The sequence below is a fragment of the Coloeus monedula genome, assembly GCF_965178545.1.
Source record: "Coloeus monedula genome assembly, chromosome: 3".
NCBI classification, from domain to species: Eukaryota; Metazoa; Chordata; class Aves; order Passeriformes; family Corvidae; genus Coloeus; species Coloeus monedula.
This window is the reverse complement of record NC_138783.1, coordinates 102,509,379-102,535,263: the sequence shown is the minus strand read 5'-3', so window position 1 is coordinate 102,535,263 and position 25,885 is coordinate 102,509,379. Positions and strand designations below refer to the sequence as shown.

General features: G+C 42.2%; 1 protein-coding gene across 1 annotated transcript in view; it reads left to right on the top strand.

Moving 5' to 3' along the window:
• VEGFD (vascular endothelial growth factor D) overlaps positions 1-14,157 on the top strand; it is a 29,416-nt gene extending 15,259 nt beyond the window's left edge. Inside the window, exons 2-7 of the mRNA XM_082278121.1 lie at positions 638-848; positions 4,823-5,013; positions 7,425-7,573; positions 9,347-9,444; positions 11,810-12,005; positions 13,513-14,157. Coding sequence (XP_082134247.1) covers positions 638-848; positions 4,823-5,013; positions 7,425-7,573; positions 9,347-9,444; positions 11,810-12,005; positions 13,513-13,639 — 972 coding nt within the window. The 3' untranslated portion in view covers positions 13,640-14,157. The remainder of the gene's footprint in view (positions 1-637; positions 849-4,822; positions 5,014-7,424; positions 7,574-9,346; positions 9,445-11,809; positions 12,006-13,512) is intronic.
• The last annotated feature ends 11,728 nt before the right edge of the window (positions 14,158-25,885 follow it).

The following is a 25,885-nucleotide window of genomic DNA, read 5'->3' as shown; positions in this document are numbered from 1 at the left end:
GCTGGACATGAGGCCATGCTGGCTGACTTGGGCATGACCCAAGTGTAGTCAGAATGGGAGATGGCAGATGTGTCTTGCGCTTTGCAACATGTTGAATGTTGCATTTGCCTGCCATGTGGATGGGCCCTCGTTCTTAGTGCAGCTTCCAGCTGTATCACCTGACCCTGCAGCGGTGTCTCATGTCTGGAACCAGAGTTTTGGCACCCAAGGTGGCTTGTTGTAGAGGCACATGGGCTGGGCTCACTGCCTGAACTGATTCAGATTGCCTGTAGGGTGGCCTGGGATTCACTCTGGCATGACTGGCCAGCTCAGGCACACCAGTGATGTGATTGGTGTCTACCAGGTTCCCTGGAGATCAGGGACACAGTAAAGTCTGCATTTGTCAAATAGTTCTGACGGCTGTGATGAAAAGGGTGAAGAAGTGGGTATCTCCCCTTCCCAATTTATCTGGGCACAAATCCTGCAGTTCAGTCTGGTGCTGGGCACTGTCAAAGAACAGGACATCTCTGTGTGCTGTTTTCCCAGGTATCCTCAGATGTCCTCAGTAACATGCTGCCTTTTGGTACAAGTGCTCCACGTGCTGCACTGGGGACAAGCTGTGAAGTACTGGCTTTCTGACTTCCCTCTTTCCTTCCAGAGGACATCTCTGTCAGCACTGGAGCGGTCAGAGCAGCAGATTAGGAGAGCATCCAGCCTGGAAGAGCTGCTTCACATCACTCACTCTGAGGACTGGAAGCTGTGGAAATGCAGGCTAAAACTCAAGAGCCTGGCCAACTTAGACTCCCGCTCTGCTTCACATCGCTCTACCAGATTTGCTGCTGCTTTCTATGATATTGACACACTGAAAGGTAGGTGCAGGTTTGTGGCCAAGTCTGACCTCTTAGCTTCAAGACCTCTCCCTGATTTGTGTGCAGGAAACTGTTAAGTAAGTAGGGGGGTTCCTAGAATACACCCATACTGGAAACAACAGGGCATTACTGGAAAGTGACTTTGTATGAAAAAATGTCAGATGACAGCCTGAGTATACCTCCCTGTTTTTTGGCCAAATCAGGCTTATTGTTCTCTGCATACTCTCCAAAGGGAAGATGTACTATGCAGGGATTTGTCAGTCCACAAATGGAAGATAAGTCAATGCACAAAAAACAGGTCAGAATGACTGGCTGAGGGGGTGGACAGCAGCATTGTGCTACATCTCAGAACTTGCTTGCAGGCAGAAATGAATGAACTTTACTGCAGGCATAGAAATCCCTTTTTTATTAGGTGTGCTCTGATATAAGGCACTGCCCCAGCAGCAGTGTCTGTGTGGGAACTGAGAGAAAGAAGGTGGTGTCCTAACCTCGATCTGTTTGAGGAAGTTTCTCCAGAGAAAAGCAGATCTTGAAGCAACCAACTAGCAACTGAAAGTGGAGAATCACAACCTACTCCCTCATCTGGAGCAAGAATGAATACTTTTCCTTGTAGTTGTGATGCTCAAGGCATTACATATTCATGGCTGTAAAACAAAGAATCAGTTACTATATTTTGGTCTAGCAAATGGACATCCTACAGCAAATCTAAACTGCAGCCTAATGAAGGACAGGCTGAGATAATCTTTTTGTTGTCTTTACCCTGATGTGATATTATCATATGACTTTCCTTTTGGGAAATCAGATATTGCTGATTTTGTTCCAATACTACTTTTACAACAATCCCAGCCACATTCACACACCATTATTCAGCTAAATTATGTCTGAGCAAAGGCCTTAAATTGCTTCTCTGAGCCACAACACAGAAATGTGTATACAAGTGCCTATCTGAAGAGGGTTTTCATATCACAGGCATGGCTTTACAGTTTTCACAGAAATTCTGTACAGAAAAAAAGTTAAAACAAATACACATGAAAAACAATTAAGATGGCTTTTAATAGTGATAAGTATTTTGCTTACATACCTTTATAATTCTACTCAGTGACATTAAAAATCCATAGAGTTATTGGGAGTACCCAGAGTCAAGTGCTGTAATCCTCAACTCCTATTGCTTATTTAGTGAACACCAACATTTCTGCAAAATTAAAATATCCCTTTGTCCAGACAGCATGACAACAGGGGACCTTATTAAATGTTACTGAGACAGGGCATATTGAAATTCAAAGGCAGAATAATGTAGCTTAATATTTATAATGTAAATAATGTTCAGGTAATAAGGTCACTATGCCACTTAGTGTGCTGTGGCTAATTTGAGATGGTCACAGGGCTGGAGCACCTCTCCTATGAAGTCAGGCTAAGAGAGTTGGGGCTGTTCAGCCTGGAGAAGAGACGGCTCCATGGAGATCCAATTGCAGCCTTCCAGTACCTAAGAGTGAGCTACAAGAGAGCTGGAGAGGGACTTTTCCCAAGGGCACGCAGTGATGGGAATGGCTTTAAGCTGAAAGAGAGTAAATTTAGATTAGGTATTAGGAAGACACTGGAAGAGGCTGCCCAGAGAAGCTGTGGATGACCCATCCCTGGAAGTGTTCAAGGCCAGGCTGGATGGAACACTACACATCCTGGTCTAGAGGAAGGTGTTCCTGCCCTCGGCAGTGGGGTTGGAAATAGATGATCTTTAAGGTCCCTTCCAAACAAAACTGTTCTGTGGTTGTATTTTACTATGGTCATATAGATAGAGTTTTCTGTTTGGAACAGCTATTAGGCTGCATCTTATTTTCCCTTCGAAAGTCTGACTCTAGACACAGAATTGTCAGCTTCCTCATTAAAGTCAGGTTACTGAAATTCAAGTTAAAAGAAGCCCATTGGGCCATCTTCTCCATTCTTCCATTCAAAGTGGAATTATCACAGGACAGAAACTACTTTTGTTTTAATATATTAATATGTTCAAGGTACTCAAACTCCTTTTAAAAAAGACAAGCCCATAAACATGTATTTCTTTTCCACACCCTTTCCAGTCATTAAGCAGTGACCTTTTTGCCAAGGGCATCTGTTTTGTTTTAATAAAAGGTTTTGATGAGAAGGCTGGGTCAAGACTCATCATTGTTTTATTTGAGTATCTTCCACAGCACTCCGAACTCCATCTGGGAGAATTCAGGACTTTGTTCCTCCTTTCTAAAGCTTTAACAATGAATTCACTGAAAGTTTGTGTCACTTCATCTAACCACAGTCTCCCCTGAGCTGCTCAGTCACTAAGGACTGCAGCACTTTCAAGCTGGAGACTGTATCACAGCCAAATTTCTCAGCAACTGCCCTGTGCTTGGTCACAGAAAAGATCAGGGTGACCATGGGGCTTCTGAACAAGATGTGAGACCCACTTCCTTGGAGTCCAGTTCCTGTAACAGCCCTTCTGCTAAAGAAGTGGTCAATGAAGTGAGGATGTGTGTAGCTGGAAAGGTCATTGATGCTTATGTTCATTGAAGTGACATCTGAAGTGATTACGTGCACATACCTTAATAAGTTTGGCAAATACTTTATTTTCTATTTCAATGTTAGGATTATATTGCTATTTTGATAGACTAACATTACTCTAGAAAAGTCTATTAATTTTAATGATTATTCTTTTAATTTATGCCTCTTCTTCACAATTCAGACATCAAACTCTTATTTCCTATACTCCTTGCATGACTGAAAAATGGAGCAAATCAACCCTCTGGAAGTACTATGCAGGAATAAACAAAATAATTTAAATATACAAAGTCAGTTAAGAAAAAGTTAAAAATAACAAAAGGAAAGTCAGGAATGAGAAAAATCAATGTTCATCTGAAGGCAAGGTATAGCATGTAGGTTAAAAGTATTCCAGAATTTTTCCTTTTTCAGAACTTCACTGTAAATGTAGGTACTGCTTTTACAATAGTAGGGAGGGGGACTGCAATGGGAGAGCATTTTTTTAATAGTATAAGAGTTGCTTTTCATATTTCAGAAGCCTGATATAGGGGATAGAGAGGAAAAATTTTTTTCATCATTTTACGAAGAACTTAGAGCATAAGCATTGATGACTCATGAGGATTTCCATAACTTGAATCAAGTAAGCAAAAGGCAAAAAAAGGAGGGCCACCTCTTGACAAAACTCAAGACAGTATTATGTAAATGTCCCTATTTTCTCTGTCTGGTTCAGGCAGTTAATATGTTATTCCTTCTCATGGTCAGAATCTGACAATCAGTCAAGCCTGGTCTACTAGTCTACAACAATTCAGTATTTGAAAGATGCCCTAGTGTTTTGAATAGACGACTCACACTTGAATTCATATTCCTGTTATTCAGCCTTGAACACCCTGATGCTACTGAGGTGTGAGACTGTTTGTCTTGGGTTCTATTGGGCAGTTTGGAAATGGTGCTCTCTGGCTGACATCCACCAGGAGTACTAATACCCTCTGACCAGAATCTGTTAATCATTAATGTGCTTTTGCTCTCAGGCCCAGGCTGTACTGAGTCCACGGTGGGGCACACTCAGAGAGAGGATAAAATGACAACAAGGAAGGCTACCCTGGAGCAAAGGGGAACAGGGCGTGGGGCAGCTTTGTCAAATAGACACTGTGTAGCTGGGGACTCTCTGCTAAGGGAAATCAATGCAGCTCTATGAAATCTGCTGGAATTAACAGATTTTGGTCATTTGCATTGAAAGCTAAAGGCAGAAAAATGCAACAACCTCTCTGCCAGTGCAGCTGGTGTAAGTTACTGGGATAACTTTGCACTCAGACTCTCTCTGGTCCTTAGATTGATCCAAATAAGCACAAATTGATCCAAGTAAGTGCAAATGGCCTGCCAGAACTTCATTTTTATTTATATAACGCTTCTGCTTCCCCAATCAAGAGGTTTAACTTTGCCATGATTGTTCATAAAAGTGGTGTTTTCTCCAGTCATAGATGAAGAATGGCAAAAGACCCAGTGTGTGCCAAGGGAAACCTGTGTGGAAGTTGCCAAAGAGCTGGGTACAACAACCAACAAATTTTTCAAGCCTCCTTGTGTGAACGTGTTCAGATGTGGAGGCTGCTGCAACGAGGAGAGTCTCAGCTGCATGAATACAAGTACAACTTACGTGTCGAAAACGGTAAATGAGGCTATTCATCTGTTTTCTTTTTACCCTGGCTCACCAAAAAGGGAGGGGAAGGAGGATGTTTGGTTTCTGAGATCCTGTTATGAAAGATCTGTCTGCACTATCATAACAAACAGAAGAATTTTTTATCCATGCGGAGTGAATGCAGGAGTGTGCAATAGCATTTTACATCCATGTTGCATTATTAAAAATTGTTTATATATGTGTAGAGATGGAAAATCAGGTCCTGAGAAAGGGACTGCAGGCTCATGTGATGATCAGAAGCTTAATCTTTCTGTAATATATTGTTACTTGGACCGGGGACCCCTTGAGAGCATTATCCCCTAGGAATCCTCTGTATCCAAGGTTTAACCCCACGAAATTTTGTTGTGTTGGGCCACTGCCTTTCAACATTATTGTCCTTGGCAAGAAGGCTGGCTAATAATTTTGGATCTGCAATTTTTCAAGCCAGAAAAGGAGATATATTCATCAGGAGAGACCAGATGCTCCTAATTAGCATGCCTCAGGATCTGAATGTCCCAAACCACACGTCTCTCAGGGAAAGAAAGGCTTAAACCAGTAGTCAATTACTAAATAAGTGCAACAGGGCATACCCAAGTTTTAATGACCAGTGCCAAAAACTGAGCACAGAGTAGCCAGACAGCCTCTTTCTTGTAGAGTCCCACTAGAGGCTATGTACAGAGATATCCTGCTCCAGTGGGTGACTGAGCAGAGTTCCAAGTTTAGCACTTTCAATCCGCTCTGTGGAAGAAACCATCCATTGTTCACCAGTAGTCTGGTCTAGTGGGTGGCACCTCTGCCCATGGGAGGGGGTAAGGAGTTGGAACTGATCTTCAAGGTCCCTTCCAACCAAGCCTTTCTGTGATTCTATGATTCATACCCACAGATGAAGCACAGGAGACTGGTCCTCTTTGATGAACCTTCACCTTGTGCATTCCTAGGTCACTTGGCATAATAAATGAAATTCTACTCATGAGAAAGGCTTTTCTTTAAATCAGAACAAAGATCAAGGGCAGTTGCTTCAAAAAGAAAATTGAAGCCCTCATGGGGAGCAGGTCCAATTCACTTCTGTATTTATTTTGTGTTTGTTGGAATGTAATTCCACTGTGTCTGATTGTACTGGAATATAGCTGGAGTAAAATAAAGCAGGGTCTGTCCTTGCGTCAATGCTCCTTAATTGCTTTCATTCCACACCAGAAGGAGAAAGCTGTTAAGAGCTGTTGGCCACACACAAAAGATATCTAATCAGCTCAGGGAGCTAGGTCAGGCTAAAAAGTATTTATTTATTTATGTGTTTTCTGAGCAGCAGTTCACAAGTTTGTGGAAAAACTGCAATTTTGCAGAGTGTAACATTCCTTTAGCATCCTTCAAAATAAGCATTCCCTCAAAAGTCCCCAGCTAAGTTCCACTTATGGATACACCACCATCAGTCCAGATTTATTCATCTAATGGAGTTATTCCCTTATTCCCATATTAGTGAGAGGTTTTTTTTTTTCCCTTGGTATAAAATATCCACTGCAGGATATTAATGCCACCTAAAGTCAGACACTGCAACACCTAGGTTTTCATGTCTAAGCAGTCTGCTTAGGAATACTCAGTCCCTGCAGGTGGATGCAGCTTTAAGCCAAGACATGCTGGCACACCAAGACATGCCCAGTGCTTTGGTTTCCATGGGAAGGAAGATGGTTTGAGGGGCAGAGGAGTGTGGATCACTTCTACATCTCCTACACATAGCTGCCCAAGGAACCAGAGCCTCCACAGGCCTTCTCAAAGATCACTCTTAACAATTTGGATGCACTGAAGGCAAGGTGCTTTGTTCCTTAAGCTCCTGCTATATACATCAGAGAGAGGTTTCCAGGATGATTCCCTGCCTAAACCCAGCTAAAGCAGAATGAACTTTCCTCTTTTTACTTCTGTTTCTTCCCTCTCTGAGAAGGCTGTGGGGGTTAAGTTAGATCCCTAAAGATGCATACTGTGATTATACCCAGGGACAGTTAAGTAGCTGTCTCTGTAAGTGGTAGAGATTCAACTGATGATATAACCAAGAAAAAAGTTCTCAACACCTACCTCTTTCCCAATTGTCCCTAGCATCCAAGAGGTTTTTTTGTTTGCTTGCAGTAATTCTATAAATAAATTGTCTCACCCAAGACATAATAGTCTTGGGTGTTAAATAGCTGTAATACAGTGCTAGGATACCAATTTTGTCAAGTTCCTACTTTGGTGAGCATTGCTTACTCTTCAAAACCCTCAGTACACTTCTGCTCATTTATATTTATGGTAACTTTCTCTAGAAAAGAGCAAGGGTGGGAAAAATGGTGGAAAAGAATACAAGATTTTTATTTAAACCTCCAAATATTAACTATATAATGGAAAACTGAAAAATGAATGTTATTTGTCCCATCTAGCTGTTTGAGATCTCAGTTCCCTTGACAAGTGTTCCCGAGCCTGTGCCCATCAAAATTGCCAATCACACAGCCTGCAAGTGTACATCAAACACCCAGCGCCACCAGTACACCATCATACGAAGATCTGTCCAGTACCCCGAAGAAGATGGGTAAGTTCCCTCATTTGCAAACTTCTGCACATGTTGAAATTATTTTGCTCTGATTTGCACGTTATAATGGTCCATTCCATTTCTGTTATCCCAACAGTTTTTCTGAATAACCCGATTATCACTCAGGGTTAGAAAGTTCACCTAAACCATGTGAATTTTAAATGAATGGACATCAGAATCCAATAAACTGTAGGCCAGTTCATCAGCATCAGGAGTCACTAAGACATTTAGGTTCTTGAGCAGGGACCCCGAGTGCTCATATTGGCATTGTGTTACACTGGAGCTTTTTGGGTCTGTGTGCATAGACGTTTTCAGCCTGACACAGCAACTCTGCTAGTGCATTATTCAGCCAGGGCACACTGAGTTCTGTGCTCAAGCTAAAGCCCTCTGCCATACCTTAGGGCACGTCAGGTCAGAATCAATATGAATCGTGGCTTTTCACTTTTGACCCAGTCTTGGTTTGCATCTGTTGGGCTCATGAACTGGAGAAAAGCGACCTCACATCTCACTCCAAAATATGGCATAAAATACTAGTACTCTATGAAAGGAGGCTTTGGTGAATCGATGCCATGTTTCTCCCACAGGGTCCCTTGTGGATCGCTTAGGCGGCGCTCTGCCAGCACCCACGCGTGCACACGATCTCACCTTCCCAGGTGGCTGTGAACAGCTGCTCACACCCACAGTCTGTGCACAAACCAGAGACAGAGAGGCGAGAGGGGCTCTCTGCTGCAATTCCGACGTGTTTAATGAAACCAACACACCCAAAGGAAGCAGGGACAAAGAACCAAGAACGAAAGGCACGCGCGGTTTTATCCCAAAGAGTCCCAGGGGCGGGCAGAGCATCAGAAGCCAATAGTCTGAGGGCTAGGGGTCAGAGGCAAGGGTGAGTGACATAACAGGGGGCAATGGGAGAAGGGATGGAGAGAGTCACTGACCAGTGGAATCTTGGTAAAGGGAGAACTGGAGAACTTTCCAGCACAGAGGTTTACCGAGAGGCCACTTTCAAAGCAACGTGGGGGTGTAAAGTGGACTTTGCCACTGCAACAGTACTCCCAGTGAGAAACGGCTACATAAACAAACACTCTAGAAACTCAAACAGCTTGAGTGACTCACTGGAAGGCAGCTCAAAAGTCTCTGTCAAGCCCTGCATTCGGCTTGTCCCCATCACTGCCCTTCAGCAGACATCTGGGTGGGGAGAGGTATCATTTCAGCAAAGCCACTCCAGACCTCCCTCAGCCTTCTGGCCACTCCAAATCCTCCTCCTTGACAAATATAGAAGAACCTCAGTCTTTTTTCAGTTTGTGAGTTCCCCTCCCAGAGCAAAGGGCCTTGAAGTCAGTCTGTCCTTCTGACACTGAAATAGCCCCCTGTACATGCATGAACATGGGCAAATTTAAACTGTAGCTGGACCTTTGGGAAGCAAGGCAAAATTGAATAAAGTTACATGGGATGAATACTGCAGGACAAAGACCACCCTGCTTGGGGTAAAACTATTTTATGGAAAAGTGAAGCTGCAAAACTGTAGCTGCTTCCTAAGGCTGCTATCTGATATAGGTGCTGAACTCGCTTCTTGTAGTTGCTGGGATCTAGAGAGCTCCTCCCTATCAGCAGAACCGCCCAGACCCAATTCTTTCTGTTTGCAGCGGTAATGCCAGGCCTTCACATGGTACAGGTGGCAGACCCAGCACACCAGCAGGCTCATTTTCCCAAATGACTACTCTGATGCCCCTAATTATTTTTTTAAATTCCTATCTCAACTTCTTTTTCTTCTAGATGCCCCTTTACCAACAAGTTTTGCCATAATGGATGGATCTGGGATAGTGACAAATGTGAATGTGTTATAGACACACAGCACTCCAACAGACGAGAAGGTAAAGATGAAATGACAAAGAGACACTTTTGCATACTATCTCCAAGCTCTTTGTGTCTCATTCTGGTCTTCTCACTTTTTTTTTTTCATTGAGGGAGTTACAGTTTCTATTCCATATCCCTAGATAGACTTGGATTATGGTATGGAAACTCACCTGAAAATAAACACATATATGTGCTTCCCCCCATCTCATTTTTTCTTGCTTGGAAGTTTTATTGTCTTTATATTAGCAACCTGAGTAGGACATAGGAAAGTATTTATAAGATTTTGTGAAGTAGGCAGCCTGTACAAATTCTTATTTCACATTTTATGATGGGCATTAGGGAAACTTCTTAACTGTAGGAAAAAAAATGCCCCAGAATACATTGCATGGGGAAGGTACTCATTTTATTTTTTTTTAGTTCTTAAGGAAAGAATTAATAAGGAATAACACAGGCAAGACCATCCTGCATGTTAGCTGTAGTCAGTGAAAAAACTTATATAACCTTTCCAAGTATTTGAGTACTTTTAATGTTAATCTTAAATTATTTAGGAATCTTTCAAACTGATATACCCTACATACTCAGGAGTATGTATGTATACTTCTTCAGGTCTGTGGAAGGAAATGGAAGAGGGTAAAATTTGTAGAAAAGTAGTTACTGGCCTTCTTCCTCTGCTTCTCCTGTAAAATTTTAATTTGTCAAAGAAATTTGCAGGAAATATTCTGAGTGGCAACTGTGTAAGACTAAAAAAACTTACTAGCAATAAATATTAAGAGAAATTAAATTTTCTCCAAGTCATGTGTAAGGTTTTTAAGAATTGTTTTTCTCAGGAAATTGTATTGGTCAAAAATAACATGATCATAGCACTAGAGGACACAGACAGAGAAGGAAGCCTTGCCTTTGTGCTTTAAGCTAAATTCAGCAAGAAAAAGAATAAACCATCCAAGGCAACAATAAATCAATCATGCAAGCAAATCCTAGACTAGCAAACTAAAATAAAGCTAAATAACCTCATAAACTGGTCTACTGACTACAATCTCCTAATGTTAATAAGCAAGAAATAATTTGCATAGTGGTTTCTGTTAGATCTTTTCTCACTCTGGATAGGATCCTCTGACCATCAGGTTAGACTTTTCACTCAAGAAAGGATTAGTCATTTGTATTTCAGGGTGAGTCTGAAGGACTGAGAATAGCCCGAGACCTCATAACTCAGAGTCTTCTGTAAAGCCCGTTTAGAGCATTGAAATCTGTGGCTTGTTGAATTATGGCCTTTGTTGACATAGACTCAATACTTCCTCAGAAAAAATATCATTCTCTGAAGTACATTGTGTTTGGCAAGTGGCTGGGACAAAATAACTTAAAATCTGTCTTTGAGGTTGAAACAAAGTGAGATTGAAACACTCTACACCACTTCACACATGCCAGGCTTCATCACCCCAAGGAAAGGGTTTATCTTCCAAGAATTTTGGGCAGACTCCCTCTTCCCTTTCAATAGGCCTTAGGTTTTATTCTGTTGAAATACTGTTTTTTCAGCAGTATTTTCAGTAAATAATAATGAAAATTTCTTTCAAGTAATGTGCAAGCCTTTTCTGGCCACTGAGATCAGGGATCAGATAGCAGAGGTGCAGGTTACATTTCACATTCCATAGGTTATATCCAAGAGCTAATTGTAAAGTTACAGGAAATTACCTTCCCAATGACACCTTATATGCCATGACCTTTCACTGGGGATGTGCTGCTTGCATTTTAATAAAGTTTTCACAAAATGTATTCCCTTTTGAGAGGATTAGCTTCATGTTGTACTCCAGATGTGCATTTTCAGGGAAGATATTAGATAGTGAGCTCCCTTGGCTGTTCTGACTTTTCTTCTGAAACAAAGTACTTTCTTTCATCTTTGACAAATATGAATGTGCTCCTTGTTGAAGTGCTAGGCCAGCTTGCCCCCTAGTAGACATAGCATTACTCCTTAAAAGTTTCTGCAGTGACTGTGTAGTGAAGTACACATGTGGTGGGTGTGGTAGCTTGCATGGATGTGCCTTTTTGTCATGGGTGTAGACTAAATCCTTTTTGAGATTATCTTTTTAAAACTTGCTGTCCAGTAAAGATTTGTGCATTTCAAAATGTAACACTAGCCTCTTGCAGTATACATCCCCCAAAATTTTTTGTGCTGGGTTCAACCCACAAGAAACAGCAGTATTAGAATAGAGTGAAATAATTGGCTCAATCCTCTCGGTCCTTTTCTGCACGGGAAGTTACAACAGAAATTGTGAAGTCTAGAAACTATCAGAAAGTACATGTGTAAGTCCTAATGAACAGAGAACAGAAAGAGTCTCTTCAATTTAGTTATGTAAACTTTACAGCTAAAATATGTATGTGCTATTGCAGAACTCCCTCCTCTTGCTGAGCTGGCTATGTGTGGACAACATATGGAATTTGATGAAGAAAATTGTGAATGCATCTGTAGACATAAGTGTCCCACAGATTTCTTTCAAAGTAAAGAGAACTGCAGCTGCTATTTGTGTAGGGAGAGCCAGGAGAGCTGTGCTCTAAAACACAAGATATTTCATGCCGAAACCTGCAGGTAAGTGATCCTTGCCATTCACTGTCTACACTGCAAGACCTGAATTAGCTTGCCTAGATGTCAGAGGTGCGACTGCTGAATTGGCTAGGAGGTCCACTTGAGATGAATACCTTGCTGAAGTTAGGGAGATAATAATAATAATAATGGATATTATATTTACAATACTTACCTTATAAAAGGAATTTAAGGTTTATTTGTATTTTAAAGAAATCTGGACAAGGCTGCTATTCAGCTGTCAATACTTGCTACTTTTTTTTTTTTTTTTTTTGTAATCTTTAGGGAATGATGATTAAAACTGTACTACAACTGACATTAGTTTTTGCAGTGAGATATCGAGTCTTGTACTTGTAGGTAAGCAGAACCCATCCCATAACAGCTGTTCTCTGCGACAGCTGAAGGCAATCTCATGGATGATTAGGGACAAAGGCTCCCTAAATTTGCACACAGAGCACAAAGCACATTCCTTATCCAGTTTGTCCTCAGAGCTAGTAATTTTCTAAACCTAATGCAATTTTGTACACATATAAATCCACTCAACCAGCTCTGACTCTACTGAGAAGCAGAAAAATTGTTCTGGGGCTACTGTACTCCATGAATTTCCCTAATCTTTTTGTATTATTAGTTTTGAGGTTTCTGTGTCAAATCAAAGATAGAAAATGCCCTCTAAAACACCTGTTTTCATGCATTAGTTAATTTTTTTAATTTTTCAGAAAGCCTTGGTCCCATGTAGAGACCCAGGAGCATGCAGGAGCTTAGTCTCAAAGTTTATATAAGGATAGTCAGCATCCAGTTTCCCTGGGTACCTTGGCAGAGCTGCAGTTCACTGAGTGGTCACCCACAGGATCCACTCTCAGTAGCTTCATAGGTTCATTCACAGGGAAGATGCTGTGGAAGAAGTAACCTTCACATCTTCAGGTTCAGCTTTGAAAACAAGGACAAACACTAAATAGTTGGCAAGTATAAAAATAGCTAAAACAACCAGCAGAGCTAAAAATGAGCATGAAAGAATTGGTTATTTATCTGTTTCAGACAGGTGGGAGGGGAGGAATGTAATCATTTGTTTACATGAATTTGGCTTCTAAAAATTACTGTAATCTGGACACAGGACCTTAGTGGCAGACTTCCATCTGCAGTATTTCTGGAGGAGAAAAGTTGAATCATGAAGTGAGATAAGCTACTTTGCAGAGTTTGAGGGCAGCACTATCCAGTGCTGACCCTTGGGACTTCACTGCTCTCAAGAAATGAAAGGATCACTTAAGTCATGACTCTGGACAAATGGACCACTGCGAGACATGTTGCTGTAGACAAAAATAGTCAGGCATTTTCAGGGAGTCAGGCAATAGTCAGGGAGACAGCAAATTCTTGTCTCCCTGTGTTGTAGGATTCCCAAACTGTGTGTAGGGAGCATTGCAGTGTTCAATGATGAAAAAGTTGAAGAATACGACAGTGAAGAATTATCATATTAAAATGCTTTTCTCTTTTGCCTTCTTTCTCCTTTATCAAACAGTTGTGAAGACAGATGTCCATCCCAACCCAGAACATGCCCAACTGCCAAACCAGTGTGTTCCAGGCATTGTCGTTGTCCAAAGGAGAAGAGAGGTTCTCATGGGTCCCAAAGCAGAGAAACTCCTTGACTGAGCTTCCCCTATTCTTTGACAATCCACTGCTTCGCAAAGTAGCTGTCACTGACTTTCAAACAATAGTAAACATGAACATCTTCCACATTAATAGCAGAAGAATTAATCCAGTCTGCATTTATTTATTAGAGTAATCACTAACTGCAAGTGAATCCTCTGGGACATTGGTAATTGTTCTCTAAGAGGTAACAACAGCTGATGAATTTCTGACTGCATGGAAGAAAGATTGGAAAGTACCGGTTCCATGTTACGTTATGGAAGATGAAGCTCTGTATCGGAAATAAAGTCACAGTCTCCAGCCAATCGCTCAGAAATTGAGACTTGATAATCTTAGCCTCTGAATCCTTAGCTAATGCAGCTCCTGGGTAAAACTTTCTTCAGAAATTCAGTGTACAGGATTCGGCTTCTAATAGGTTCAGCACTGAGTTATTTGATCTACTGTCTGGCTTTGATCATCATTTTGTGTTTATTGTACAACTACTGTCAGATGTGCCATATTTAAGTGTATATAGGAAAATAAATACATCAGTTATTCGAGTGGATTTGATTTTTTTCTGTTATTTTAAAACTCTGCCCCACAAAAAGAAAATAAGCAAAACCCCAAAGCCATTTCAAGTACAGTTTTCTTACATTTGTTCCACAGCGACTGGCTTCTGCCCAAACCCAGGTCAAAACAAGGTCACTTGACCCAATAGTTTCAGTAAAAAAGAAGCATTTTTTCCCACATCTGCCTGACAGCATGTGTGATTTATTTATTTGTTCCTGGTGTAGTGCATTAATCTTCCTAGGGGGATAACAGCACACTAGTGCTAACTCTTCAGCACATTTTGGAAAAGCACTGTTCACTAAGAAGGTGGTTTTCCTTTTAGCCTACCACGCAATGAAAATATCTCCTTTGCACTGAAATTCCTCTCCCCAGTGTGAGGCCTGAGTAACAGTGCTTTAACCAGATCAGGTATAAGGGCAGTATTATTTTCTGAGCCACTGAAGTCTGGTGTGAGCTAGTCCAGAGAAAATATTGTGAACAATAATCCTGAACTGGAAGTGATATTCTTGACATCTGTATGATTTTTTCCCAGTTGCTGAATTCTCCAATTCTACACTGCACTGTGAACAAAGGGAATAGAGTATATGAAATAAATGGTATAGAGATGGAACGTTTGACACAACACAGGGAACAGGAAATGGATTTCTGATGTGCAACTAAGATTTTTTTTTTTATTATTCATACAGAAAAAATAGATTGATTTAAAATAATATTAGAGCCAAATCCGGTAAGATTGATTGAATGGCTGAACAAAGCACCAAACAATTTAACACGCCTTTAGTCTCAGTAAGGCATTTAGGATTTGATCCTGAGTGCTGTGAGTGCCTCCTAAGCTACCTGGGACCTAGGTCTGGGCAAACAAACCTGCAGGCTGTTTGTGCTACCTGTTCTGTGAACTGGCCTGGGATCCTCAGACTGAGCAGCATAGTCTGACCTGTGAGCACATTGGGTGGAGCCCCTGCAGCAGGGTTTCCTCCTGGGCTGCACAGGGCTTGCCTGATGTGGGTGTTCCTCCAGAGCAAAGGACACGTGCCACCAGCATGAACTCTGCATGGACAGCAAGGGGAAGGTGATCCAAGTGCAACACCAGGTGAAGTAGCCTGGCAGCACAAGCACACCCTTATATGTCTCCTGCTCCTCCAAGAGGCTCTAAATTCAAACATATGTGTGTGGTAGGGAGGTCCCTGAGCTGCACAGGGGTCCGTAAAAGGAATGAACTGCCCCATCACTTCTGTCTCATCTGGGGGCACCCTGACCAAATGGCTGTGTTGCCAATAAGCTACACCAGCAGCACACTCCTCAGAAAGCCAGGGAGCTGCACAGGAAAACCTGACATTTAACTGGTAGCACCAGAGGTATATGGAATAAAAATACACCTTTATGCAAAACCACACAAAAGTATCTGTAAAGCTAAATTCTGTGGGAAAAAATCAAGTGTTTACATTTCCTAGCATAACCTGGAGTTTAGCAACTGGAATGCTGTATTAATTACATTTGTGTCTTGTCAGTGTTGATCTGTAGAGGTTTCCTTGGTTTTCTGTCCTGACCAGTGAATATATTAACTTCATTTTTCAAAACTGAACTGCTATTACCTGAGAGACAATTAAGTCTGCTTCAACCCCAGAAGGTTCATAGATAAAGCAGTCACTGAGGGGCTGAAAACCATGTTCCAAAGCTTCTCTCAGAGAGACAGAGAGGGATTTGAACATGAACCACCTAACCTCCAGGAGATTACAATGGCCATTAGGATACCTAGGGTGGAAAGGCACATTCAATGACCACCACTGTGAACCCTGCTCTGAGGTTTTCCACACTTCCCCATTCCACTGAAAAACGGACCTGTGCCTGGACGTGCAATGCAGGACTGAAGATCCCAGTGGGATGGAGTGAGATGAGATCGTGCTATAATCCATAGGCTTCTTTCAGTCTAAGCCTCTGGGTGAATTTAACCTTTAACCTCAAAATTTTGCTCTTAAATCTTGTGGATCACTTTGTTAGCCACTTAGGCAAATATTTTTTTGGTATCGTTGTGGTTTAACCCCACCTGGTAAACTAAGTACCACACAACTCATGTGCCCTACCACCACCCTAGTGGGGAGATTTGGAAAGAAAAGGTAAACCTCATGGGTTGAGGTAAGAACAATTTGATAACTGAAACAAAATAAAATATAACAGCTACCACAACGACAGTAATAATAATGCTACTACTAGTAGTAGTTGTAATGGAAAAGAAAGAGACAGAGGAATAAAACCCAAGAAACATAAATGATGTACAGCACAATTGCTCACCACCCACTGACCGACACCCAGTCCATCCCAGTGGTGATCAGCACTCCCCTTCCCTAACTCCCCCAGTTTATATACTGGGCATGACATTCTATGGAATGGGATATCCCTTTGACCCATTGACTCAGCCATCCTGGCTATGCTTCCTCACAGCTTCTTGTGCCTCTGCTCTCTGTCAAAGCATGGGAAATCGAAAAGTCCTTGATTTAGAGTAAGCACTACTACTTAGCAATAGTCAAAACAGCAGTATTATTCTCATACTAATAACAAAGCACTGTACCAGCTACTAAGAAGAAAGTTAACTCTATCCCAGCTGAAACCAGGACAGAGACAAACATGCTCAAGCAACAGAGAATGTGTGATCATCAAAAACACACCTGGAGGTCAATGTAAAATTCAGTGTTATTTTCACTGAATTTAACCCCCTACAGGTTCTTCTACCTGTGAGGGATTTCTACTTTGCAGGAGCAATGTGCCCAAAATCTTGTGGACTAAGAGCAGTTCTTAGGCTTACTGTGAAGATGGAAAAAGAAACTGTTTGTGGTGGCATTCACGAACAAGAGCGGCCTAAGAAGCCAACACACATGTTTTTATCTAGTTTATAACTTCAATTTTCCTTAGAGGTTCTCAGCCCTAATTTCCAGAAGACTTATGAACGTACTTCTTCATGCTTCAAGGATTGTCAGCTCTGGTGCAACCTACAGGCATCTTACAGTGTATTTCTTCTACAGTAAATTCCTACCCCAGCAGAGCATCTGCTCCTAGGGGCTTGTGCCAATCTCTGTATCACAGGATGCTGCTCTTTTCCACCCTACTCTCCTAGTCATTAGAAAATTACCAAAGCAAGAGCATATATGCGTATTTGTAACAATCACTGAAATACTACGTGGAAAAGCTCAAGAATTTAAGCACAGAGCTGTGAATGACAGTGCTGTGTGATGGTCTTCACTGTCACAGCCCCAAGAAGATTTGGTTGTCACTAACTCTGTGACATAGCCATATATCCTTTATATGGAAGACCAGACCTAAAAGGAGGGTCTAGGTGAAGATGCAAACACATGCAGATAATTAGATTTTGGTGGGGATTTATAAAAGATCAATGTTATTTTGTTGGCAAAATTCTGGATTTTTCATTTAAAAATATTCAACAAACTTTAAAATAGAAATGCTTTATGTTGTCTTTCATATTGATACATCAGATTGACTTTAAACTAGGATATTTAATATAAAAATTCAGAAGAATTAAATGAGATATATAAAATTCATAGCAGATCTGCTTTTTGACTGATGTCATTAGCTCTTAACCTATGACTAAAGGACCTTCTTAGAGAGAAGGTTATTGAGAGTGGAATGTTCTCTTTGAAGTTTGAAAGGCCTTTTATTACTGTGTTCAGCATGACTTGCTTTTTAGGCATATGGACATGATTTACCGATTTCATAGCCAGAATAATAATGCTAAAAATTCCTGTTGTGCTGTGTCTTAATTTTTATATAGTGAGGGATGTCTTTAATGTGATGTTTGTATTACATGCATAATAGGAATGAGAGTACTTTAATAACATTTGTTAATTCTAAATAAGCACACATGAAGTTTTTCAAACCATCAGTTTTTATGAGTAGCTAGTTTCCACTTATATGTGCTTTTTTGGAGGAAGGGACAAGGAAGATTATGAATCACAATAATAGCTAATATGCACACTGCATTGAAAGAGTCAGGAAATATTTATCTACTTGCAAAAACCATGCTCGACTTCCAGAAGGACAGAAGTAAGTGTGATCTTACCAAAGGCTGGTGACATGGAAGAAATTCAAGCACATCTTGAAAGTACTGCTCTCATTTACTTCAAAAGCCACCACAGGTCATATGCTGTGGCATTGCTTATAGCAAGAATTATTCATGGGAGGGTTGACAGAGCACATATAAATCCTGTCATACACATATACACTGCAAACATATAAATCTATATGTATCCTTTGGGCATCAACTCCAGCTGACTCGTAAGGTCCCTTCCTGTATTCCAGTGAAAACAAATGTGAATCTGGTTGGGTTTATTTTTTGTTTTCTTGTACCACTGTAAGTCAGGATTTATGCTACTAAAATTATTTTGCTTTACAGTAGTGTAAAAAAAAGGAAAGGAAAATCTTGAGAACCCAAAACTGAATCTGAGGAAACTCCTTCAGCTGCCTGTTTCCTTTGTATTTTCTAAATAACTGATAAAGGCATTTCAACTTTAAAATATCAAAGAGGTTGTCATCTTCTAATTCTGGAGTTGTGAATTGTTCTTTTTGGAACTACAAGGTGGATAGCAGGCCAAGTAAATCTATGTTCTCATTTATTAAAGTCTACATTAAAAAAACCCAAACAAGCAGGGGTTACAAGTGATGTACTGCCATTTATTTCATTTATCAAACTCCTACAACAGCAGTTACTTAAAAACCTCACTCACTAAAAACTTTTAACTCAGGGGTAAAAAATCTGTTTTAAATTAAGATAAAAGGAAAGTGCTCCATTGGCCAAAAAACAAAATGAATACACAAAATGATGTGTCAGGGCTTGGTCTGCATTTTGACTTATATGCCATTAACACCCTTCTTTGTTTCCACTTTTATCATACTTTACAATACTATTTAATGTGAAATGTCCTTCCAGGCTGAGAGCACTGAGGTGAGGATCCATAATTTAGCGTGAACTGTTTCCTTTCTTAAACATCTAAAGGTGCTTTTAATCAATGGAATTGATTAAATGGAATAATCAATGATTTAATTCGTCTGCATTAGTATGCTAATAATGCTATTTATTAGCATAAATATCTGCTATATATTTAAAACTACAACAGTAGTTATACAAAAAATGCCTAGTTATGGAGTGTGATTACAAGTTAAGTGTCAAAAAAGATAATGTAACAAAGTAGGAAGCATTTCACTTCGTATTTTGCCCCACTTTTTTATGCTAAGTGGTACTTTTAATTGATGAAGACTATCCCTGATATATGGCTTAGGATCACAGGTCCAGCTCAAATGGTAATGCAAGATACCCAGACTAACCCATCAGTTTCTGCTAGGTGACCCATTGGCAAGGCATTTATCCAAAACTTTCCCTTGACCCCAGATCCCACTGTCTATGCACACCCGTGTGCCTCCTTTGCTCTTTTTTCTTGAGAAAGTGTATCTTGATCTCTGTTTATGGACTAGCTGTTCAGAATTGTGTTTAAACATTCAAATACAGTTGCATAGCAGTTATTTTGATTCAGTCCTCAGAATAAAATCACCAATACAAGTGATCAAACACAAGGAAAAACTTAACACATCCAAAAGAACTATGCAATGCTTCTTATTAATATTGTCTTTGCAATAAACATCAATATTTTTCTGTAGCTCAGTTATGAAAGCATATCATGAAAATCCCTTGAAAGTCATCTGGTCTCTCTGTTCCTCCATTTCCCTGTGCATCCCATTTTAGATCTACCCACAGATCATTCCTAAAAGTTTTCAGAGCTAAGAATGCCTACACTTCTCCACCTGTCCTCTGGAGTACAATCACCTTTTACCTTGCCCTGTTCCACATCAATTAAGTTAACCTCAGAGCAGTATTTTCCAGCCTGCACAAAGCTTGAAATCTGTGGCTTCCATTTCACATCTCAAGAACAGTTTGCATGCCTCTCTGAGTCTTCTCCATTCTAACAATCAAATAAAAATTACTTCTTCCTCCATAGACCTTGTTTTTACCTCTAGATATTCAAGGCTACAGTGACAGTATCAATTTAAAGAAACCCTTGTCTCATTTAATGGGTTTTAAAGTATAACTAAAATTAATTATTCTTGCCTTACAGTTCAAATTTTGATGCAAACAATCAGTGTATAGGAAACTTTACTAAAAAAAGCTTACTTTTTATTGGAAACTCAGTTTTCTTTAAATTCAAACTGTAGAATGCAGGCAGGTACTACTCTATACGGTATAATGACTACAAAGAACAGTGCTAACAATGTCCTGGAGCATTTGTGTGGTAGGAGCATTAGTAGTAGAAAATAAAACATACCAGGTGCAGGTTCTTCAGCTTTGCACTGAGATATTTTGCATTGCCACCAAGACGAACACATTTTAAGTTTCCAATAGCACCATCTACTGTTGTCACTGCACCTTTTCTTCTCCTCCACCAGTAAGTCCTCACACTTACTCAGCTTTCAGTTAAACCCATTTTGTTAGCATTTTAAAGCTGAAACCCACCTGACAGTTCTGCCACTCCAGCTTGTGCCGACTCATAGAATCATACAAGGTCAAACTCCACAACATAAATTTCCAGGAGTTTTTAAAAGAGTTTGTCAAGTACAGTCTTAAAGATACAAACAGAAGACCTCTAGGACAGGCCTTCTCTTCTAGCACAGCTGATACATGAGTGGTAAAGACTTTGATGTGGTCTCAAAGCTGCAAAACAGAAACAGATCTGCAACTAAATAGTAAGAGAAAACAGAACCAAGTTTAGTGTGGTCAGCATGCTGTGGCTTCATAACTGACACCAGATCTCTGTGTTACTGTAAATTATTTGATTTGTAAATCAGACACAGGCAAAATTCTATTTCTGTCAAATTAGTCAGATGGCTTTTTAGAGAGTTGATAGTGATTGTATGCTGGCTGCAGGACAGATGTCCCCCAGGTCTGCCAGTAGAAAAGCAACCAGTCCTTCTGACAGACTTAAAATGTCAGGATAACCACAGACACCACTATGTACTGTGTGCCCAGGAATTTTTTCTGCCCCATTTGAGGAGTACTTAAGCTGGATCACTGCCTTGGGTGAGAAGGTAGAAGACAGGCACCATCCAGGCTTTGTTTGCCATGACTACTCCTGCTAGGGACCAGGAAAGACCAGAGACTAAGTATTCAGGTACTGGAATGGATCCTGCATGGGAGTGGTGAATGATTCACTCACAGGTGGTGTAAAAGAGGATTATTCTCAGTAATGGCCAATGCACTGCGAGCAACTGCCCTGTCCTGTGTCCTGCTAAGAGATGTAACCTGTTCATAAGCCCAGAGGGCTGGAAGCTATTTCTGGTATATACCCTTTGACTGCTCCCAAGCCCCCACGCTCTTCTTCACCTTCACTGACCTGATTTGGCAGGGAAGGGAATGCTCTGGGCTGTGGGATGGAAGAGCATTGTAGTATGCAGAGGATGACCAAGTGATTGAGACCTTGGGGCATGCATGAGAGGCACAGGTTACAAACATGTGAGAGCTAACACGCACAGCCTTCAGCCTTGCCAATCAACTTCTCCTTTCTGCTAGCAAATTCCTCTCCCACAGATGAATTCCAAACTGCTTGGAAGGGAGAAGTGTCTGTAAAATGGAAAACCAACTTATTTTCTGGCATCTAAGAGAGAAATTTGGCTTCAAGTAAAGAAGCCCTTTCTCCAGTTTGTGTTTAATGGTAATTTCCTTCACAGACTGCACTGCGGTTTGTTAAGCCTTCAACTTGAAACCTGTAGTTTAGAAGTACATTAACATGGAATTTCAGCCAGCTTCTGTGGGATTCCATGAATAGGAAAACCCAGGTGCTTGAATGAGAAAACCATGATTTTTCCTGGCGGCTTTATGGGAGGTATTGCAGCCAGGTAATGAGATTGCCTGTATGCAGTAGAAACCAGGCAAAACCAACCTTTCTAAGGTATTACAGAAATCTATTAGATCCTGTTGCTATTTCCTAGCATCAAAAACCAGCTGCTGAGGTAGACACTTGGACACTCACTCCCTCTATGTAAGAATCTTAGAAATGACAGGCTCTCCAGCCTTACCCTGTGAAAGTAAACTAAATGGAAGGACAATTTGTCCTCTTTCTTCAGAGGAATGATTCCAAATACTACTTTCCTCCTTGTTTTGGAGCCTATTTAATTCCAGCAGGATCAAAAAATGCAAACACTGCCATTTTTCAAACAGGGTGTGTGGCTGTCTCTGGCTCTCTCCTGCTTGGTTTCACTAATCAGTCTCAGTTTATGCAGCATCTATAGGCAATATTGTCCATTCAGCAGTACTATTTTTCACTGATGTTCTTCATTGGTGGCTTCCAACAGTTTCTGCTTTCCTGAATCATGAAAAGAAAATGTCCTTTACTGCAAGCCAGTTGTGCAGTCTCACACCACTGTTCCATGTCCCAAGATTTCTCTTCCAGGAGCACTAGGGCTCCCTTGTCATGGCATCAGGCTCTAGAACAGCACTGTTTCACAGCTCTGTTGTGAAGCACTCTGTGAACAACTGATAGCTTGTTGTTGTCCATTACTATTGTTTTGTAATAATAAATGTGCATGCTTTAGGCTTATTAAATGTAAATAAATGAATTAATTTAATACACCAGCTTATAACACACAGCAAAGTCACTTCACCAAAGAGTGACAATCTTTGCTCCATACAGGCATGGAATAAAAGCACTGTCATCCACCAGGCTGGGGAATAGAGTGGCAAATTCAGCCTGAGAGGAGGCTGAGTGGGAGACGAAAGCGCAGAGTACTTAGCAGAAAGTTTTCCTATATTTTCAAGAACATTGAAGAGGTCTCCTTGAGGCACGATGGCATCTGCTACCTGAACAAAGACACAGGAGTCTCTTTAAGTGTCCTCCCTCTTCTCTCTCCATTAACTCAATTTATGAGATGCTTTAGAGAGCATTCAAGGACCAGGCTTGGAAGTGGCAATTACTCTGCTGTCACAGGTTTTACATCTTTACTCTCTACTCTATTTATCCTACAGTCTCACTCTGACCTTGTATGTGCTTTAAGTGAGGGAGTGAATATATTGAGTGCAGGCAATTAGAAAGTAAGAAGATCTGATTCTTTCTTCAGCTGTTGGTTACTTCAATATCAGCTTCACCTCAGATCAGGGCAGGGTAGACTCTGGATGCAACCAGGATCTGTGACAATTTTATGAATAAACAACACAACACCACAGCCAGTGAAAAGTGTGTGTTATCCCATCCATGTGAACCAGCTGTGGAGAGAAAATTTAGCAGCACCTTTTTCAACTTGGCAGTGGCAAAGATTCCTTTCCTTTCCATTGAGGTTTTTCCTAGGCTCCTCTGTAGACAAATTATTCAAGGTCCCTTGGACATGGCAACAGGAGAAGGCTGCTGATACAGGGGGATTGACTGGACCACTGACAGGTGTGACATTAAGCTCAACTAGACACATTTAATGAAGAACACAGATGTCACACCACCAAAGGCAACATGCTGGGCTAAAGGCATGAAGGCTTGGCCACCATTCCTGACCTCCTTCAGAAAGACATCCAGAGCCTATGACCAACAGCTGGGAAAGTAAAGAAATGGGCTGCTATGTCATACACCAGTTAGGATTTCTCTTTGAATTTTTTAAGCTTGCATACCAAGAATTGCAACTTTAGAGAACACACATGAAGAACTAATCTAAAAAAATAATTTTCCAAATAGTTAAAATCATAGGCATTGTTTTCTTGACAGCTAAAATTGGAGTGACTTGACAGCTTGATTCTTCAGGACAGTGTGACAGCAAGGGAGGTCACCATCATCATTTACCAGAGCCCACATCATGGAGTGCTGCAGTGGGGAACCTCCAAGTGTGTTGCTCCTTCTCTTGGCACTACTTTGGTGGCTTTTTCCTAGATGCAATTAAAAGCCACAGCTTTACATTCAGATTACAGTTTCTTCTGAGAACTAGGATCTCTACAAAATCCTGCTTCTCAAACTCTTGTTTCACACCCTGCTGTTGCTGGTGAGACGTTTCCCCTCTTCTGGCCTCACACGCAGCTTCCCATCCTGAAATTCAGGTTCTTGCCATGCCAGAGAAGCACCTGATGATGAAATCAGATTTCCCAGTCCTGGTCCTGCCTTTCTGAACACATAAGAAAAAGTCAATCAATGAGCAATACTTTTCTTACTCAACACAGTAGGGTCTTGCACATCTTTCAGTCCCCAGAATGAAGTGTCTGATTTTCGCCTTAGTCCTTCTTGGGATCAGTGCCTCCAAACCACATCTGTCCAAGCTTCAGTCTGACAGGAATCCAGCCAGCCCTCCAGCCTAGGTCAGCTTGTACTGTCACTCACAATAAACACATTTGCATAGGCGTGATGACAGAATCAAATCTGACAAAATTCGTATCAGAAATCTTGGGAAGAAGAAGGACCTGCCAAACATAATTTTGGGAACATATAGGAAAGGCATGAACACCCTTTCTTGGCAGCCAGCAGCAGTCAGGATAGTGTTGGAGCTACAAAAAAGGCTGATGGTAATGCTCCTTGAGAAGACCAGGAATACATAGCCAAGTGATGCCAACCCAGCTCCTTTCCCAGTGTTCAAGCTCCTGGACCGTCTGTAAAAATCATGTTTTATTTATTTTCATTTAGAGACAGCAAGCTTTCAGCACTTGTAGCAGAAGAGTCTAGCGTTTCGGGAGCTCCAGCTGTCACTGAGCCAAACACACCAGAAGAGCTTCTCCACTGAGGGCAGAGCAAAGCCTTTGGAATTGTGAGGCAATCCCCTCCCTATACGGCATTCAGGGCACTTTTTTTTAATAGCTCCGGACTACGCTTTATTGACAACAACCGTCCGGGACGGGCTTCCCATCCCAGCAAGGACATCGCTGCTGCATTAGCGCCGTCCCCTCGGTGCCTGGTGCCGGGATCGAGGCGGGATCCCGGGATGCGGAACTGGGGCTGGGCCGGGAGCGGAGCGGCATCCCGCTAGGACGGAGGGGACTGGGCCGGGAACGGCGCAGGATCATGGGATGAAGGATGGGGCGGGGCGAGATCCAGGGATGAGGGACGGGGCGGGGCCGGGAGCGGGGAGGGATCCCGGGATGAGGGATGGGGCGGGGAGGGATCCCGGGATGAGGGACGGGGCGGGGACGGGAGCGGGGAGGGATCCCGGGATGAGGGATGGGGCGGGGCCGGGATCTCGGGATGAGGGATGGGGCGGGGCCGGGATCTCGGGATGAGGGATGGGGCGGGGCCGGGAGCGGGGAGGGATCCCGGGATGAGGGATGGGGCGGGGCCGGGATCTCGGGAATGAGGGATGGGGCGGGGCCGGGAGCGGGGAGGGATCCCGGGATGAGGGATGGGGCGGGGCCGGGAGCGGGGAGGGATCCCGGGATGAGGGATGGGGCGGAGCGGGATCTCGGGATGAGGGATGGGGCGGGGCCGGGAGCGGGGAGGGATCCCGGGATGAGGGATGGGGCGGAGCGGGATCCCGGGATGAGGGATGGGGCGGAGCGGGATCCCGGGATGAGGGATGGGGCGGGGGCGGGGCGGGGCCGCGGGGCTGGGGCGGGGCTCTCTCGCGCCGCCCGTCCCGCGCGGCGATTGGCGCTCCTTTTCCCGCGTGACGCAGCGCCGGGCGGTGATTGGCTGCGTTGCCGCCCCGGGCGGGCGTGGCCGCGGCGGTGACCGGGAAATGGGGAC